This window comes from Balearica regulorum, chromosome 16 (genome assembly GCF_011004875.1).
Source record: "Balearica regulorum gibbericeps isolate bBalReg1 chromosome 16, bBalReg1.pri, whole genome shotgun sequence".
NCBI lineage: Eukaryota > Metazoa > Chordata > Aves > Gruiformes > Gruidae > Balearica > Balearica regulorum.
Genome location: NC_046199.1, coordinates 3,835,489 through 3,851,480, shown reverse-complemented (window position 1 = coordinate 3,851,480; position 15,992 = coordinate 3,835,489). Strand labels below are relative to the sequence as shown.

General features: G+C 42.8%; 1 protein-coding gene across 2 annotated transcripts in view; it reads right to left on the bottom strand.

Annotated features, from left to right (window-relative positions):
* The window catches only part of PTPRT (protein tyrosine phosphatase receptor type T), a 469,086-nt gene that overhangs the window by 35,129 nt on the left and 417,965 nt on the right, over window positions 1–15,992 (bottom strand). For both annotated transcript variants that reach the window (XM_075768624.1, XM_075768623.1), the window contains 2 exons: window positions 9,955–10,142; window positions 3,944–4,031 (listed from right to left, as the gene is read on the bottom strand). In XM_075768624.1, coding sequence (XP_075624739.1) covers window positions 3,944–4,031; window positions 9,955–10,142 — 276 coding nt within the window. The remainder of the gene's footprint in view (window positions 1–3,943; window positions 4,032–9,954; window positions 10,143–15,992) is intronic.

Sequence of the window (15,992 nt, the reverse complement as noted above, 5' to 3'; positions counted from 1 at the left end):
ACCAGCACAAGACTTTAAAATCATGGTGCCTAAGTGGGAAGATGCTCCATTGCAGATGGGAGGATGCATCTGAAGTAGCCCGGGTATGAGCACTCCTGTAATATTATGCTCAGTAAAGGGAGAAAAGAAAGGGAAAGAAAGTGGTCTCCTGTAAGTCAAAGCAAAACACAATCCTATGTCTTTACGTCCTCAGCTCTCATCTGAGAGTTTTTACTCTCTTATAGGGCTCTAAATCTGAACAAGACGGGGAGAAAAGAACCAAAGGTCCTGTAGAGCTTCTGGATGTTTTCTCTTCTATGTGATGGGTTCAGCTCAACCCACAAAAGCTCAACATCCCTCCCCTAACAGCCACTTGCTGATGTGCTTTGAAGGCCTCAATATCTAGGCCCTAAAGCAAATTTAAATCGTTTCGCTTCAGCAAACGGATACACTAGCTACCCTTGCCCCCTAAAGAAAAATCTTGCATCTCCACAAGTGTCCTTGTGTTTACAACTTTTATACCCAAAGCACAGGAACAAAGCTCATGGACTCTGCCAATATAATAAAAAGTTCGACTAGGGCAGCTTCCTCCAGCATGGCAAATCTGTGCAATTACAGTGCACCTCTCCATCATCACCAGTGGATTTCTGTGGTCATACAGACCCCAAATGCACTCCTCAGCTTTTCCTTTTCTCAAAAAAAAAAAAAATCCCCAAAACTTACCAGTGTTGCAGATTGAAGGGAACCCTTCCTGAAAAGCCAGGGTTTAAAGCATGGGAGAGCTTAGAGCTCTCCCGCATCACCTCTCCGTGAACAGATTAGCCTCATCTGCAGTTTTGGTTTGCAAATGTAAGAACAGCAGATGGTGGGGCTGGCAGCAAGCTCTAGGTTTTCATAGAGAGGCATGATGTTAATACAGCCCTGGGAAAGCAGTGAGCCGAGTAAAACAGTCCTGTAAGTGTACTATTACCCAGAAGGCCATAAAGACAAGATCTAATCTGCCGTGATTCACTGAGCAATGCTACTTATTGCAGGAGCTTACAAACCCACGTTTTAACAAAAGCCTCTGAAGCAGTTGCAAAAGTTAGATCAAAACCTGACTTTTCAATTCACTCCCGAAAAAGACATGGGATATCTTGTTCCAGGAGTGATGAAATGGCAACTGCGGTTAAATAAATAATGTTAACTGCCATCTGCAGCCTTTTACCAAATAAACTGGTAGGAGCAATCAGCGCCTACTCTGGGTTTCACCAGCAGTTACAATTCTAGTACAACAAAGCAGCTAAGGGTGTAATCGTTTTCCACCACCACCACCACCACCACCACCCCCCCCCCCCTATCCCCTGTTCAGGCATTTGCAGAGTTTGTACCCACTGAGCACAATCCGTCCTCATGATCTGCCCAGAGGGAACTACTCTCTTGCTAGTCTCAGCTCTGCCATCAATTCTCCGTTCTGGATCCTGCCGTTGCCTTTACTGAGGGAAGTTGCCCAACGTTACCGATCGGCAGGGTCTGGCTCAAGGCTTCGCCAGCGACACCACTGATCATTTCCCAATGGTTTTACAAAATGTCTGATGAACGACATGCCCCGTCCTTAGGCGTCCTCCCTTCCTTATCCCTAGCCTCTTCAAAGGGAAGCACGGATTTCTCTCCATTTTATCACTCTGTATTGCACATTACTAAATTCTCCTTGCTGCCTTTTAGAAGAGCTGTTGTCTCCTCCTCAAACTCTTTGTTCTGATACACATTTGAAGCGAAGCAAACCCACTCAGCTTTGTTATTTACCTTCAACTCTTCTGCATCCTTCCCCTCTTTCACTACCTTGCTTGCTTCATCTATGCCTTTCCACCGTCTCAACCCCATTCTGAAATCTTTCCCAACACCCCTCAAACTTGAGTTTCTTTTCTGATGTCCTACACTGTGCAGATACTTCTTCTTTAGCTTTGATTACATTTTGCATTCTTTTATTCAAGTGCATCACCTTCTATCTGTATTGCTACTGTATTTATATTTATAGCTAAAAGGCTAACATCACTCTTTGTTAGACAACAATTCACCTTTGTGAACACCTTCCCTGTAGATAATATCCCATTTATCTTCCTTGATTTTGCTTCCTTAATTTCTTCTCACATTTCACTTGGACTTCAATGTTTTCTGTGTGACCACCTTCAACATAAATCAGATGGTGGCTATCGCACAGTCTTGTCTCTTTTCACCTTCACTTTTACATTATGTCAACTGCTGCCTCAAAATCATGCAGAGAAATTGAGAGTCTTTCACGTTTCCTTCCTTATATCATACTATGGCACTTCTATCTTCAGTCCAGTGTGTACTTAGTATAGCTGGATGATTCATCTGTCTTAGACTAATCTAATCTAGTCTAATTGTATACACCCATAAATTGAACCTCTGTCTGGAGGTATCTCTCTTTACCACTAGGAACACAGGAAACTTACAGCGAGGTGGAACTTTTAGGCAGCTGAGGTTAAGGGAGATGATTTTCACACTACCTGTAATACTCCAGTACTATCACTTCCATTTTCCACATGGAGAAACAAAGACTGATGGAACTGGTGATCTGCTCACAACCAACACAGAAACCCAGCAGCAGAAGTGGGATCAGATCAGGGCTCACAAACTTCTGATCTTTATTTCCAGATTTCTTCATCTTTACCATGGGGTCCCTGAACTGAGCTGTTCTATGCCATTCCCCCAAAACTGTTACACAGAATCATAAAATTGTTTACGTTGGAAAAGACCTTTGAGGTCATCAAGCCCAACCATTAACCTAGCACTGCCAAGTCCACCACTAAACCATGTCCCTAAGCACATGAATCACTTCTTTCAAGTCTTAAAAGAGATGATTAGTTATGTGTGGGATGATTTTTCTTTGTGGCCAGGGTTGGGGTTTTTTAATTCTTTAGTAAAGTCTGTTTGTTCTACGGGAAATACATATTTAACCTGAGAAAAAATACAGTACTAAATATATCACTCAGCATGACTTAATTTTGCTCTTGTAGTGTTCTATAGATTTATCCAGTCATGAAAATCTATGGCACATTCATCTATATTCTTATTTCTTGTTCTGATGGTCTCAGGCCTAGCTTCTCCAACTTGATGTTGCTCAGCAGCCCTTAAAAAGAATTACTTCTCACACCTCCTCTCCCCAGTCATTGAAAGGAATAATGAACCACCAGGATAAGCTGCCTGGAGAGCTTGTGGAAAGCTCAGCTTTGGAGATTGTTAGGAAGAGGCTTCACAAATATCTGATAGAAATGACAGAGGTGAATCTAGTCTTGAGTTGGAGAATAAAGCTGACCTAAATGGTTTTATGGAGTCCTTCGCTGCCCTGCAGCTCTGCGATGTATCAATATTCCTCTAACATCAACAGTCATCGGTTATCAAAAGAAGTAAAACTAAGAAGCTTTAGTGCATTTTCAGCTGCCTTATTCTGATTGTGAGGCAGAAGCTAAGCTTGTCCCACACATCCAACCAGCTCTCTGGGGACAAGCTCCACTGGTTACTGACCACAAGGAAGGAGAAAGTCTGATCCATATCTAAAAATCTCATACATCTGTGTCTGCTTTTATGCTCCCGTTCATGGCACTGAAAGCTCCGGGTCACGTAGTAAAAATGGACAGAAAATGGGCATCATCACGCACTGCAAAAATCTGACAAAAGGATTTAGCCCTTAAATTACAAATATTAAGCACAAAGCAAGGTACATAGAAAATGCGTAAAAAACCCATAAAGTCATGCAATGGCTTTATGTAAAACAATGAAAAAACCCCATGAAATAAAATGAAAAAAAAATCATAGAGACATAGCCTGTAACAAACAGATTGAACTACTGAACACTCGGCACTGTAAAGCAGCTTTTAGCAAGATCCTCAAGCACACCCTTTTCCACAGGTTGCGTACAAAATCTTACAGAAAGCTCAGTTTAATGTGAATTTACACCTACAGGAGATTATGTTTCCATATCTGTTCTTATTGCGGTTTTCGTCTTCCTTGGCCGTATCCCAGGAAGCCGTCTGCCCCTCGGGTAACGCCTGCAAAATAAACAATAGCAGAGTGTTTATAAAAATCTGGCCAATGCCTTCAGGTGGATTAAGAGGAGTGAGCAGGGCAAAAATAAAGGCGCTGCAGAATTCAGTAGTCGACCAAGCAAGCAGCTGTTCTTGAGGAAAGGGCACATCCACTAATGCAAAAAGCAGAGCTTGGTGCAGACCATTTGCATCTCTTGGCTTGTGCCAGCGAAGAATCATTTTCCTCCTGCTACTTCAGATCTAAAAGGATCAGGGGAATTTGTTTCTGGCTGCACAGTCACAGGTTAACCTCATTTGCCCTGTAGAACAGGGTTTGTGGAGGTTTCACATACATACACTTCTAAGAAAACCCAGATGGCTGAAACACAGTGCTCAGTCTTTCATATTTAAGTTAAAAACAGATACAGTGGTTTCACCTATTTCTGTATTAATAATGGCGTGATGCAATAGAAACCACTAGCTGGTTTTCTTTGGGGAAAAATAAAAGAGCTCAGGGGTTTAGATCACCTGTAGGGAAGAGAGGCAAAAGGAGGTAGAACATGCTCATGAAGCATGAAAATAAATAGTCATTGTCCTAAAATCTGCTCTTTTAGTTGAGAAAGGATGGGGTAAGGCAACCAGCAGCGTGCAGAGCTACCCCACCCTACCGCTTGGCCCTACAACTATTCTGAACACACCCAAATGAGCCGCTTTCCCCTTGAGAGCCGTCCGGGAAGGATTTTCAAGGCAGAGCCAGGAAAATGGCAGTTGTCACAGGATCTGGTGGACGATGGTCTCGCCTTCCTTGGAAGATGGCCCAGACTGCCCGTAAGCAGGACGGTCCCTCTCCCTGTCGCAGGGCGCTCAGGGACGTCAGCACGGGCTGATCACAGCAGCCGTGCTTTCTGCCCGAACAGCAACGGCACCGGCATCTCAGCTGGACGGCAAGCCAGGATCTGCTGTCGGCCGCAGCCAGCCCAGCCCTGACTTGTGCCAAAAACACAGCCGCGGAGGAGAACAGCTCCCACCGGATTTCCTCGCTAGATCTGCCTCCACCAAGATCTACTCTCTAACATGATCCTGCGTTACTAAAACCAACAGCAACATTATAAATTGTATTATTTATGGTCCCTAGGGAATTACGGGGGGTTTTTATACCGCAATCGTTGCGGAATCGTATCTGCCTTAGCTAGCAGCGGGTAGTTTGACACAGCTGTGCTAGAAAATGAATTTATATTCATCTTCCCAAGCCATCCAGGTCTATTACAGTGCCTGAATGCAATAGGAGAGAGACACAATTATTAGGATCTACAACACTGACATTACAATTAAACTTACTATGAGCAAACCCCTGGCAGACCAGATCGCCGTGAATTTTTCCCAGAGGGGTTCCAGGACAGAAAATGTCAGGCACTGCAGCACTGCCAGGAGCATTGCTGACAAAAGACAGGGACGGTGAGTTCCTATTCCAAAGCCCAGGAGAAACAGTAATAACCCTGTAATTGGTGAGGGCTTTGATCACACATATATTTCCTTTACTGACAGCTGTTTCCAAATAGCAGCTCATCTCCTGAGCAAAAAAAAAACCAAACCCCAACCAACCGATAAACCCATACACAACAACAAAAAAAATCCCTGAGTAAAAGAAAAGAGGTATGGAAGGTTCATTTTCATCTTCAAAGACTGAGGAAAAAGGTGCCTTATTTTTCCACTATTATCAAATTACAGCAGATTGACCAGAGAATGGCAACAGTCATTAGACATCTAATCATAGCCATCTGAAAAGAAAAAGAAAAAAAAGAAAGAAAATCTTTTTTCATGATTTCCACGTGGGAGAAGCTATCTTGGCCAAAGAAAATACATTCAGGTCCAATAAATCCCTTTCCAACAAACCCTATCCTTTCATGTGATTTGAACATGAAATTCTCCATTGAAATTGATGTTTTTATATTTGCCTGATATAGCCTCCAAAGATTTAAGAGTCCGGGATTTTTTATCTCATTCAATACCAAAGAAATCTCTGCTTTTCACTGAACTATCCATCTCTGAAGAGAGGAAGCACAGCTCTGGGTGGTGAGGAACACAAGCTGCCTTTGCAGAGGTGTACCTTGTATCCCCTACTTTTATACGCACCAGATGAATAAATTGGAGTAACTGCAGGTACATGGGTGGTACAGCAAAAATCATTTTTCTGTGAGATCATTAAAAACGCAGCACCAAGAATCGAAACCACATTAGAAATACAGAGGCAAAAATATGAATTATAATGAATTCGGTTGCATCCAGAAAAAGAGGAGCAGACCTAATGTTCTGTTCCTTCAGGTTTTGTTTGTACAGTAAGCATCTCTATTATAGCAAAAAGGGTTAATATTTCTGTTTCTCTCTGCATTATCAGCAACGGTAGATCAGGATAGATCACTTGGGCATTGGTATTTGATCCGCATTTCACAGGAAATGCTCTCCCTTCTTTCTTTGATTTGTGACCAGCAAAATTTCACTGTACAATTTATGGTACAATGATGCTTTTTAAACTAAAATTGATCTAATTTTTATCTGAAATTACAAGGATAGATCTCTAAAAGTCAGCTTCATCTCAATTCGAGCTTTCTAAGCACCATGGCCCAAACATAACTAAAGCGATCACATTAAATTGAGGCTTATTGCAAGTCAATTTAAATTCCCAATGGATGTGTTTAGTTAGTTCGCTGTTTGTTTTTAATTTAAACACAAAAACTTGAATCATTCATCTGCACTGTTCTACCCCAACGCTGCAGTATTGCTGCCAAAGGCAACAACATCAATTAAAAGCTGTGCTGCTCATCTCAAAGCCTGCCACAGAGTCCCGGCCCTCTCCCTGCAGCCACCACCTTCTCAACGGCGGTGGCAGAACTGTTCCCACAACTCTGCTGTGACCCAAGGTTAAAAACTGCTTTGGATTTAAAAAACAAACAAACAAACAAACAAAAAACCCCAAAAACCTGAAAAGAAATATTTCAGCCAGTTCAGTTCCCCATTCCGGTTCGTAGCAAAGCCTTGAGCCAACAACGTCCAAGGGCAGCATCTACAGTAACTCCCTGCTGCCAAACATTTTGCACTGTCACATCAGAGCCTGAAGCACAGGATCTAGTCCTCCCATCAGATGGAAGATGTGCAGCCAGGCAGAAATGAAAGGGTTAAAATCCAGAGCTGACTTCAATAAGCTGAAGACTCTCGTACTAAGATGCTGGAGAAAGGAGCCACAAAATCCAGAATAACTGAACGGTCTCAGTAATACAGCAGGAGAATGTACTTTAGTGACATCCAAAATCATAGTGGAAAATGAGTTTGGATACTTAAGCTTGTTATCTCCGTAGTCAGTAACTGCTGCTCGCAGTAAGTCTATGGGACCGGTCCTGCAGCTCACAACAAACCAGGGCTGATAAGTTCGGAAAGAAGAACAGGTGACATTTAAACGTGGCCTGTTTAAATGTTTACGGCTGTGCCTAATCCCAAACGGTGCTATCTACACCCAGTGCCAGCGACAGATTTCTCTCTTGTGATCCACACATTTTATTGCTAAACAGAAGCAGCAGCCAAAACCACCCGAGTCCCACTTTGGCCTCAGGTGCAGCAGGCAGACCCAAAATATCACACACGTGGCAAGTGCTGACAGACTCCCACGGTCACACGCCCAGTCATCCTCCATTTCACACTAGCAGTGACAGCTTACACAATCACATCCCGCTTTTCATCTCCGTGGGGAGTTAACGTGCAAGATGCAAGCACCGGAAGTATTTTTCTAGATGCTCTCGGTACAACATGCTGCCTGCGCTCTAATGGTCTGTAGGTTTGCTTTAAACAAATATCGAATGTAATTTCCAGGTTACTCAGCGGAGATGAGAATTTACAGAGATAAGAGATTGTCATGTGTGACTGATACTCTCCGTTCAAAGTGATTTTTCCTGAGAGTAAAATTATTTGCTAACATGTCACTAAATAGGCTGTAATTTATGCTATCAATTTGCAAAGTAGAAAATCATCTCCTTAGAAGAGAAAACATATTTGGAGGTGACACTGATATTAGTGTATGAAAACACATTTTAAAAGAGACATCACATAGAGTTTCAGGCCTTTTCTTTTTTAAGACTTGATCAACCATTCCGCAAAACATTTTGCAAAGCCAGTTTTGTTGCTTTGTGTTCCTCCAGATTCCGGTCTGAGACACCACTCAGCCCAGCGAACCCTCCTGCCTCCAGGAGTTATAACACCCCTCGACATCCTCGCCGCGTTCGTGGTACTGGTGGTGGCTGAAAGCTATTTGGAGCTGAAGTGCTGCCTGCTTCCCATGCTCAGAAACCCAAATTCTGCCATTGGAAATGACTGCTGCTTCCAGCAATTACCTCCGATTGAAGGGTAGAACGGCACGTGTGATTTGAGAGCTTGTGGCATTCTCCAGGCTATTTCTTGTAAAGAAAAGAATTATGCAAATCCATATAAATCTCATCGTCATTATATACGTATGTAGATAGCACTTTCTGGGAAAGGCAGAACTTGTGGAGCTGAAAGTTGCATTGACATTTTTCATGCTAATGTGTTATTTTGATAATTACCAATGCCAGTGCCAGAAAATTACATATATGCCAGCACCTGTTTTCTTCTTGAACATCAAGAACTAGATCTTAGGGCATCAGTAATTGAGCTGAATGTAGTTTTGGGTACTATTCATCGAAACGGAGGCCAAGGGGGGGCCTAAGTAAATCTCCTAAGAGAATTATTACCCTTTTCCAATATTAAACAGAGCTCTTGATATTGATAGTTTAATTAGCGTGCTTGATTGTGGGGCATGAGTGACTAGACCTGGTTAACATACAGTTACCAGAAACATTTGTATGACAGTCTCCGATGCCATCTGATTAAAAAAGTACTCCCTGGTGAGCACCAGGAAAAGATTGCCTCTCAATTACAGCAAACCCCAGCATCAGTGATACAAACTCCATGGACTCTTACTTGCAGGGTGGAAAAGTGAGCTGTTTTCATTAAGTAACTTATTTTTCACAGCTGTTATGTTATTTTTAAGTAGTTTTAATGCCACGATGCATATTAATTGCTTATTGCCTTCCCACAAGCTTACTACATCCATTATAATTATCGCCTGCTAGGGCAAAGTCTCACGTGTTTGATGCTGTTTCCCTCTTCTGTTCTCTCTCCTCTAAATGTATATTGCTCTTCCAACTCCTCCCCAGTGCCATGTTGCTTTTTGTCATTTGGATTACATTCCTGGTCATTCCAGCTTGGGGGGAAGAGGCGGGGGATGGAGGAGGGCTGCGGAGGAGGGCTGCTTTCATTTTTGCAGCTTACTCCTTGCTTCTCTCCTCACACGGAGTTGGAAGAGCACATCAGTCAAACATATGCTGAGCCAGAGGTTTGAGCGTACGGGATAACTCCACCTTCATTTAAGCTACACGAGGTTCCTGCCTTTGCCTTTACAATTGTGCAATCAGGTCATTATGCTGTGATTTAATTTGATCGATTGTTACAGAGAATTTGGAGCTCCCCAGAAGCTCAAGCCCTTCCTTAATGCCTGGCTTGCTTTATTGTCAACGAAAGCACATCAGTAAGGAAAGGGACTAGGGGATCCCAAGTCCTTCACTGAGTTCAGCACCTGTTAAACATTTACTATCTATCTGCTCCTTACAGGAGAGAGGGTATGTGCGAATGGATGAGCACAATGTCATTTTCTTACGGCTGTAGTAAACTCCTTCTCTTTGGGCTAGAGGGCCACCAAAGATTGCTAGTGCTGTAAAATCCTACCCTCGTAACAGAAGTAAGAGGGAGAAAGGAAAGGATTAAGACGGTAAGTGAATTAAGGAAAAGCAGCTCTTAAAACCAGTTATCCTCCCCTCCCCAACATCTATCCTTTGTGACTGCAACCTCTCTACTTATTCATGTGAGCGAAGGTTCCTCTCACCTCATACTCCTCTTTAAATCCATAGCCCTGTCCTCGCTTCATCTGGGTGATGTGCTGCAGCAGGTCGGCCACTCGGATGGCTGGCTGGAACTGTCCCCGGGGGTAGGACATTTCCACCGGCTCGCAGCTCCGGTACGGGTGGGTCTGGATAGTCAGGGTTGGCTGGGTCATCTCTCCATGGCTACTGTCTGTTTTAAAGACAGGGAGGCAAAACAAGCTTTCACCTATCTGGTATTTCACTCTCCTTCTTGCTCCGTTTGCTTATCTGTTTCTCCACCACCCCATAGGTTGGTGCAGGCAAGAGAAAGTAAAGAAGTAAGTAGCAAACACACACTTGCCTACAGCTGCCTAGAACGACTAAATCACACTTGAATATTTTTTCTGTCAAGGAGACAAACCCCAAGAGATGGGAAACAGAGTAAATGGCCTGTCAGGCTAACGAGGATACAGCACACACAGCGAAACAGCACATTTTGTAAGGGTGAGCTCGGCATCGACTCCAATCGCATGACGTACCTCGCTTCAGTAACCTGCAAAGAACACGACGGAAAGATACACACAGACGAGTCAGATATTCAAGCAGGATTTGGGGTGCACGGTACGAGATAACTGAAAGGGGCCCAAGTTAACAGCAAACAAATTATTAGCATTTCAAATAAGTTACACAGGATGTTAGAGGCAAATTAAACCGCACTGCTAGTTCAGACCTAAAATTTATATGTCAATTACAAAGATATAATATTATCAGAAACATTAAACCAACATAAAAATACAGTTATCTTGCATGCAGAAACTTAAAATTCAGATCAGTAAACTCAACAGAAAAAGTTTCTTTTTGAAAGAAATGGATTTTAAAAAATCTCTATCACTACGCAGGTGGAATTGTAAACTCTTATATCCCCAGCAAAACTCTATATGCACAAAAAAATATTCCTGGTGAGCTAACAGAAAAGAGCTTAAATAACCAAACATTTGACTGTCACAATAGTTATTTTTAACAACAGAAACTCCGATTAGGCGAAAAATTTAGTTTCTTATCTACCAGAGTTGACCAAATGTAAATAGTTGGTCAAATAAACTACTGGTTTTAACTATGGTTACAGGCAGCTGAGATGCTGCACATACAGGCCTTAACAGTCTGCACCAATTCTTTCTGGTCTTCCCCCAAACCAACCACAGAAACCACCAGAAACCATATCTCCCTCAAATTGTTCGTACCCCCCCCCAGATTGCATACACAAGGCTCGTTTCTTACAGAAAGCTAACTGACAAAGAGCCTGAGCAGCATCCCTCGTCAGCAACACTACAGTCATGTTTTCGAAGGGATAAAGAATAAATAAATCAAATTGCAATTTCAGGGTGATTTCTGTGAGGCAGAAATACAGCCCGAGTGCTATTGCAAACATTTATATCCTTGAGAAATCGCCGTGGAGTTTTGATCAGAACCAGTCCGGATCTCTGCCTTGTCCCTCACCGCAACGTTGGGTGGGAGCAGACAGCCGAGGACATTACATCGCCTCCCCGGCAGCGGGCGAAACGATGACGTGACAAAATATGACAAATAATGCTTTAGCTGGTTTACTGTTATATTAGGGGAAAGATATCAAGACAGGCATATGCTCTGTTTTGAAGTTGCAGGACTACGAGGAGGAGAAAGGAATGACAGCAGTGGACCCGGCCGCAGGGCAAGCTGAGCTCTAGTGCGAGATAAGTCAGAGATGCTGAACACATCCTGCTTCTTCTGAAATAAATTAGCACAAAGCTCTGACGATTAGGCTACCGAATTTAAGGATTTCTGAATCCCAGGTTCTCATAAACATCGTCGCATTCCCAGGACACTCAGAGATTTACAGAGCTATGGCTCTAGCAAAGCAACCCTTACATACAAAATGTGAATAAATTTGGGATTTAAGGAAGAGTAACATCCAAAGCATTTGTATAATCATCCCTAATGCTCCGACTAATGACAGTGTGAGAACTCTGAACAGAGGGAATTTCAAGGCTTATTAATTCCCCTAGTTGGATTCGCTTTCCCAGTGCATCTTTCCTCCCCTATTCCCTATTAACCTCCTGTAATGGAGAGGAGAAGATTTTTATTGCAGACCATTTCCGACAGACGTACTATGCTTAATTTTCCATCATTAAGTTTAATACAAACCCAATTTCACAATTGGCTTCTCTGAGGAACCTACAAGTAATGCCACATTTTTATCAGCCCCAATTAAAAAACATTACGATATCCCTATTCGAGAGGGAGTCTTAAAACTAACGTGCGGTTCTAGTGCTAATACAGTAAGGGCACCTGCAGAGCACAGGCTACTTGGAAAATGTAGCTCAGATCAGTCAGCTCCTTTGCAGGCAATTATTAATTTGTCTCTTCATCAGATCCTTTAATTCTGGTAGACTTGGTGCTCTTCTCAGAGAGAAGTATCATAGGGAGAGGTGAAAGCCAGGTAAGTGGTGCCCCCTCCTTTCCAGAGTAACTTCCCTCAAAGCAGGTGCCCGTTATGAATCTGGAACCAGAAGCAGCTGCCCAGCACCAAAGAGTGATCTGACTCTGGCTTTTCAGTTTATCGTGTCAATTGTGCCTCTGGTCTCTTTGGTCAGACAGATAAAAAAACGGTGTAAAAATCACTGATTGTAGTAACTGCTTTTGCAACGTGGACCGTGGCATCACGCCGTTTGCGTGCCTCTCACCCGAGTGTTTCTGCTTCAAGAAAAGTGTCACGCAATCTGAGTCATCCTGCTCTCTGCCCAACGACACACGGAGCTCAGACAGGCAGATCATCACCTCCTCTGGACGTCCGTGACAAACGCACCTTGAATGGCCTCTGCGCTACTGGAAGAGCACGCAAGCCCGACATCTGCACCAGCTCAGGACGGCTGTCAGTTATTCCCACCAGCATTTTATCTGGGCCAAGGAAAGAGTGGAGGGGCTTTTATGGAGAGCGATTGCTCTGTATGAGGCGAGCCTAGCATTCGTATGTTCTGCTAATAAAGCCTGATGCAAGAAACATTGTTCCTTCTCCGCCTAATCACGCCATGAGCCTGAACCTAAGCATGGTTAATGAGGCGCTCGAGCAAGGCGCTAGGCCTTCTCTGTTTACAGCAGTTCTGTGAACAATTCAAGATGCAGGTCGGAGGGGAGGGAGCAGCAAACTGATCTCTCACTAGGACAATCAACCAAAAGAGTCTTTGGAGGGCTTGCAAACAGGCTTTGCTTTTCCTGCAGGATGCAGCTAGAAACTACATCTCATTCCTTTTGGCATCATTATTACTGGAAAAGACAACAAAAGTACCAGCCCCTCAGCAGAGTCAGACCTCTGCTTTAATTGTTGCACTAAAGGCAAGTCACAGCAATTTTCCACAGTCCCTTGTCTCCGTCCCCTTCTCACGAACATGCCCCCGTTCCCTTGCAAATGAGGATGGGTTTGTAGGACAAATGGGCCAAGACTTTCACTGACGTTTCGGCAGTACCTCTGAAGCATGCGTGCCTTTTATGAGTTTTCAGTGAGAAAAGCAAATCGAGAAAATAGATTTTTCTGGAAAGATGCTTGAGATAATTCGCTCTAATACTCAGAAACTACTAAACGTACAGAATCGTGCATCAGGTTTTTTTGGATTATGTTTCATATGCACATCTTATTTCTAGTCATATGTTCTCATTTTGTTGATAGCAACACATACCACTGCATACCAAAGTTGGAATAGAGTTCCAAGAAATAATCCAAATTAAAACATTTCAAGAGATGGTGATTCCATTCTGACCCCAAAAGTTGTGGCAACGGTTAATTACCCTTGCTGTCTAAACATTTCTTAATTGCAATTTGATTTTGCTTACTTTCCACTTACAGGCACTGAATCTTATTATACCTTCTGGTAGATTAAAGAGCCCTCTGAGGATTTGAAATCTTGACCCATGCAGGCACTGATCAAATCACTTCTTCAGTTTCTCTTTGATAAAGTAAATCAATTGAGAGCTTCTGAAGTCTCATTAGGGCAGGCTGTTCGGGGCTCCAGTTCCTTCCTAGAACCATTTCCAATTTTCCACAGTTCTTTCTGTGTAGCTGTAAATAAAACAGGTATTCTGCATGTTGCTGGAAACATGCTGTTTGTAAGAAGATAATTTCTAATATTAGGACCTGCAATAGCAAAATATGTTGTCAGCTTGTTTGTTAACCCTTTTTAGTGCAACACCCTCTCTCCCCGTACTAAGATGTCTGTTGCCAATGCAGATATTTCGATTTCTGGAATCTGGCACTTTCATTAGCAGCCTAAGAGTTCACAGAATACCCTGAAATTTTGTACAGGATGTTAAATCAATGAGTCGCTGGCTCTCACCTAACTGGCCTGATAGGGAAACTCTTCAGGCATCTCAGCTAATCTGTTTAGGGTGTAACAGCAGATAATGGAATTTAACAATGTTGACTCCACTTTTAATATCCACAAACTCTCCCTGCTTACGAAACGGTGCTTCTGCAACTCTCTTCTTTGCTGGAGAAATAAACGTGAACTTGCTGAAGCAAACTCTGAGGTCTTACTCTGCCACGGAAAGCTAACGGTGTCCGGCATGCAGAGGAAAGCTGGAGCAGAGGCCAGCTAGGCGGCATCTCTCCCGTTTGAGGAGTAACCCTGAGGGTGAGATGATATTGCTTGCCTGCAGCTACAACACCTTGTATTAGATACTTTTGCTGCTACCCAGACAAGTAAAATAAATATGTCTCCCTCCACAGAAAAACTGATAAACTTCTCCACAGATGTCACAGATAAGATGAAGAGCAGCTGAGAAATTAGATTCCCAGCCTGGAAGCGGCTCTGTACGATCACCGCCCTGTGCAACGTCCCAGTAAGGCTCCTGGGAGGGGAGCGGCTCATCCAGAGCAGCTTTGCGGATTGAAACTTCAGATCCTTTTATAGATGTCATCTTGTTTCATAAACACAGTTTTGTCAGCCTGAGAAACAGATATCTGGATGCAGAGTATGATGCTGCCTTCTGACCAGAAAACTACCCTGTGCCTCAAACTGCTAAACGTAACGCTGCACTGATGTCTCATCTTGTATGTGCAGAGAAGTTTCTTTCAAAACTTTTGCTTTAATAACCACAAATTCCTTCTGTGTCTGAAATGACAGCCCTATCATCTTTGTTTATATTTTTATTCTCTTAGCCTTGGCAAGTGTGTAACACGATAAGACATCCTTTGCACAAAATAAATTATATTTTGAGTGGTGTTTGTGATGGATTTAATTACACACATACCCAGTCTCTCTACACTAGAGTAAGGGTTGTCAATTATTTGACATCTTCCAAGGATGACTACAGCATGGCTAATATCTCTTCCCCTTACACTAGGGATATGGTTCAAGCTGGTAAAATTAATTTGCTTTTTGTGTGCATCAAGGCTTTATCATATGATAAATATCCAGCTATAATATGCTACATACAATACAAACAGTGGTACGGCAAACCAAAGTCAAACCATCATTTGTCTAGTGATATCAACTGAGTTGTAAAAAGACACATTTCTTAACAAAAAGCCTTCTGACACCAGGCTTGACAGAGAGCGGAGGATGCATCTTTCATTTCAAAGGCTATGAAGAAGCCACATGTGCATAACAAAAAAAAAAAGCTGAAGAAAGCAATTTGGAGAAAGTAATTTTCTCTAGATTCTAAAGAGATTTTTGAGACTCGCTTGGTAAACACCTTACACAAGTGTATTCTAATCTTATAAAAACTATTGCATACATTTTTTTTCATCAGCTAGCATAGAAGAAAATCCCCTTAATGATGCAAGGAAGATGCTTTGGTGAGGTGGGCTAAGGCTTGGGAGTATTGGGTACATACCTAACAGTGCAGCTCTTCAAACACCTGGACCTCACCAAGTCAAATCTCTCTTTGCCTCCTTGGTGAGAAGAGGCTGTCAGATCTAGCTACCTCATAGAGCAACTCATTAGTTACAGCTGAAAAACTGTTGGCAACTTCAAATCAGCAGACAAAACTAGGAGCCACTAAAGACTGGAAGAGAGAGTTTTCCAAGCTA